The sequence below is a fragment of the Gossypium hirsutum genome, chromosome A02, assembly GCF_007990345.1.
Source record: "Gossypium hirsutum isolate 1008001.06 chromosome A02, Gossypium_hirsutum_v2.1, whole genome shotgun sequence".
In the NCBI taxonomy this organism is placed as follows: Eukaryota; Viridiplantae; Streptophyta; class Magnoliopsida; order Malvales; family Malvaceae; genus Gossypium; species Gossypium hirsutum.
The window spans coordinates 2,560,792-2,564,669 of record NC_053425.1 but is presented as its reverse complement, the minus strand read 5'-3'; the positions used below and the strand labels follow the sequence as shown (position 1 = coordinate 2,564,669).

At 30.8% G+C, this 3,878-nt stretch overlaps 1 protein-coding gene across 1 annotated transcript; it reads right to left on the bottom strand.

Moving 5' to 3' along the window:
- Positions 1-223: 223 nt before the first annotated feature.
- Positions 224-855, bottom strand: LOC107935977 (uncharacterized). The gene has a single exon (XM_016868613.2). It carries the CDS (start codon positions 699-701, stop codon positions 357-359), a length of 345 nt encoding a protein of 114 aa, XP_016724102.1. The 5' UTR covers positions 702-855; the 3' UTR covers positions 224-356.
- Positions 856-3,878: the final 3,023 nt, after the last annotated feature.

Here is a 3,878-nt window from a genome sequence, read left to right as displayed (position 1 = left end):
TCTAATGGTCGAAGCAAGAAATTTGTGACGGTGGTCATGTAATATCAAGTATTCATAGTCAAGCAAGAATTGAATTAGTAGTTTCTCAAAGCAATTGAAGCAACCCATTAATTTTGTTAGCTAAAAGAACAATCAAAGGGTCTTAAACAAATCAACTACAGAACAATGCACACCAGTTCAACAGATGAATCTAAATGCAGAAAAATGCATAAACAATGACCAATTAATTAAATTTTAGCCTATAAAATTACTTAAGAGTCAGAATTGGTTGAAACCCCATACCAGAATCATCGAGTTAACTTCTACAAAAATTGTATGAAAATACAATACATTAGTAATTCGACAGCAAGAGAACCTCATTTACAGTAACGATCAGCTTTCTTCTTAACACGATCATCGAGGGCTTGTTCCACTGATGTGGCTTTAGGGTTTTTAGGGTCGTAACCGAACTTCTTAGCCTCGACGGGGAACAGCTCCTCGTACTTCATCTTTTTAGCGGCGTCGATGGTGTAGATATCAGCTCCACCAGATTCAGAACCTTCGACGGAAACGGAGGCGTCGAGGGTAGGCTGAGAATAATCTTCGGCGATCTTTTTCTTCTTGTGCTTCTTCTTGCTTTTGTCGATTGATTTGCGAGTCGCTAAGCTTCCTCCTTTGAAGGTTAATCTACCTCCTTTCACTTTCTCGTATGCATCCGACATCGTTTTGCTATGAATCTGCTTCTTCTCTTCTTTCTGGATGATTGATTTTCTGGAATTTACCTGCAATTCGTTGTGGATTCCTTTTCCTTCAATTTAGGGCTTTGAATGCCCCCAATGGAATTAGGATTACGTTTATTAGTTTTGGATTTGCCAATCCGTGGCCCGTACGCGCTCACCTAATTATAATATCACAAGGATTGTGAAATTAATTTCGAAAAAGTAAAAAGGATAATTATTTAAGATATTGATAGTAAAAAAAGGATAATATGTATATTTAAATTATTTTAAAAAATTAATAAATAAATTAACATATGGTAAAATTTCAATTTTGCTTGGAATTAAATTTTTTTATTGTTTGTATATAAATAATTATCTAAATTAAAAATAGTTGTGATGATGAAATTAATTAATGTAAGATGAATTTAAGTATTACAGGATTAATAATTATTAATTCAATACTGGTGTGCTTAATGATTACTTTGTTTTCCGTGTTCCCTTATGGCTAAACGCTTGATGTCTTCAAGTATTACTTTTGTTGTTTAGCCAAGAAAACAATAGTTGAATTATTGCAATATATTTTTAATGGCTTAGAAATAAAATCAACAATTTTAAATTTTGAGACAAAACTCTTCAACCATGCATTATGTGAGGTTGCCTCAAAGCAAGAAACGAGCTCAACCTCCATGGTAAAAGTAACAATTAAGGTCAACTTTGTACTTTTTTAAGATATGGCTTCGATAACTAATATAAAAATACATTTAGATGTTGATTTTCGTGAACCAACACACCCAGTGAAATATGAGGTTAAGTAACCAACTACCTTTAAGTTGTTAGTTCATCTATACATAAACATGTAATCCTTGTTCCCTTTAAAGTACCTCATCACTTTCTTTGCAACTTTTTAGTGGTTTAAACTTGGATTACTTATCTTTTTAACATTTCAAAATAAAATGCATTATCAGGTCTAAGCATATATTAGGTTGCAACAACAAAAGCTTATGAAATGTTTTGCATTTATTCCATTTGAAGCTCAAGTTGAATCTGTCGCCTTTTATAATGGGTGCTACACTAAGTGAAAAACCCTTCATCTAAAATCTCTCAAAAACCTTATTGATATAGGTTTTTCTAAATAGACCCACAACTTTTTTATATTTGTTTTTAAGGATCATAATGTTAATAACATAAGATGCCCCACCCATATCTTTCATATCAAAATTCTTAGAGAAAAATTGTTTCACTCCATATAACAAACTCTTATCATTGGTAACAAGTAAAATGCCACCTACATACAAAACAAGGAAACAAATTTTGCTCCAACTAACCTTCTAGTACATGGATTGATATATGATGTTTTTCACAAAACCGAATGAAGAAATGACATCATGGAATTTTAAATGCCATTGGTGAGAGACTTGTTTGAATGCATATATGAATTTTTAAGCTTGCATATCAATTGCTTACCATTACTTGAAAACCCTTTTAGTTGTTATATATAAAAATTCTTCTCAAGATCTCCATAGAGAAATTTCATTTTCACATCCATTTGATGCAATTTCAAGTCAAAATGGGCGACCAATGCCATTATAGTACAAAGATAATCTTTTCTAAATGCGGGAGAAAATATCTTTATGTAGTCTATTTCTTTTCTTGGAGTGAATCCATTAACAACGAGTGTTGTTTTATATTTCTCAATATTGCTTAAAGAATTCTTTTTTATTTTGAAGAGCCATTTACATGGCCTTTTGCACCTTTAGGCAATTTAACTAGATCCCATATGTAATTAGACCCCATAAAATTTATTTATTATTTTATGGCATTGTGCCACAACTCATATTATCTACAACTCATGGCTTGTGAAAATGTTTCAGGATCATTTTCAGCTCCAATGTTATGGTTAACTTCTTGTAGATGCATTATATCGTCACCAGGTATTGCTGATTTTTTAGTCCTAGTTGATCTTTATAATTTTGTATTAATATTTTCTTGGATATATTCTACAATTGGTTGTGTTGACACCATTTTTTCGGATGAAAACGGGGTCGACTTGGATTTTGAAAAAAAGAATGAAAACGGGAGTCGCCACCAATCCCTTTTTGACGAGGTGTGATCGGGTCACCTTAAAATGTGGTTGTTTTTAATAAATGATTTAATTTTATTAAAACAACGATTTTGGTCTACGAAATTCAGAAAAATGAGTTCGGGAGTCGGTTACGCACGAGGAAGGATTAGCACCCTCGATACGCCCAAAATTGGTACCTAGTTGATTAATTAGTGTCTTAGTGTCGAAAATTGGAAATTTGAAGAGTTTTTTTAAAAAAATACGATCCTTGAAAGAAATTCTGATGACGTGAATTGGAATATAAGATTCTCTTGTTCCGAAGGAATATCACATCCAGCACGTTAGGACACGATACTCTAAATCATCGAAACCAAGATCACCTTATAGTTTAATGAAACCACACTTTGAAGCTTTAAGAGGATATTTGGCTATTTAGTCGAACGAGAAATCAAAACCCAGCACGTTAGGGCACGTTTTCTCGATTTTCTAAACGCGAAATATTGCCTTATTTAGAAAAATTTTCCTTTTGATGCTTGCTATTAATGCTTGACAAAAACAATAACGAATACGACAAGGTGAGCAAGGCAAAGTGAGTAACAATAATACAATAGGCAAAATGAAATGACGAGGCGATTACATAAACAAAGCATACAAATAAATAAATAGAACTAACATTTTAGAAAAAGCACAAGTGTACATGGATAAATAAACAAACACCAAGTAACAATGATGACAATAAATACAATTATGTAAAAAAATATATATGCATGTATAATTTAAAGCCATAAAATAAGAAATATATATAAATTACAGAATATGAAAACATAGATAAGTATGTACATATATATAAAATCGGTAAGTATTATAAAAAATGTAAATGTGTATTTATATATTTACAAATCGTGATAATATAAAATATATGTATGTGAATTATAAAATATGTGAAATATACAAAAAGCATTTTTAAGAGTATAAAGAATATATAAGTATGTATATGATGTAAAATATGCATAAATATATGTAAGTATATAAGAATTATGAAATGTGAAAAATATATTTAAGTATGTATAAGTACGTATATATACATATTATAAATATATAAATATATAACAAAGCAT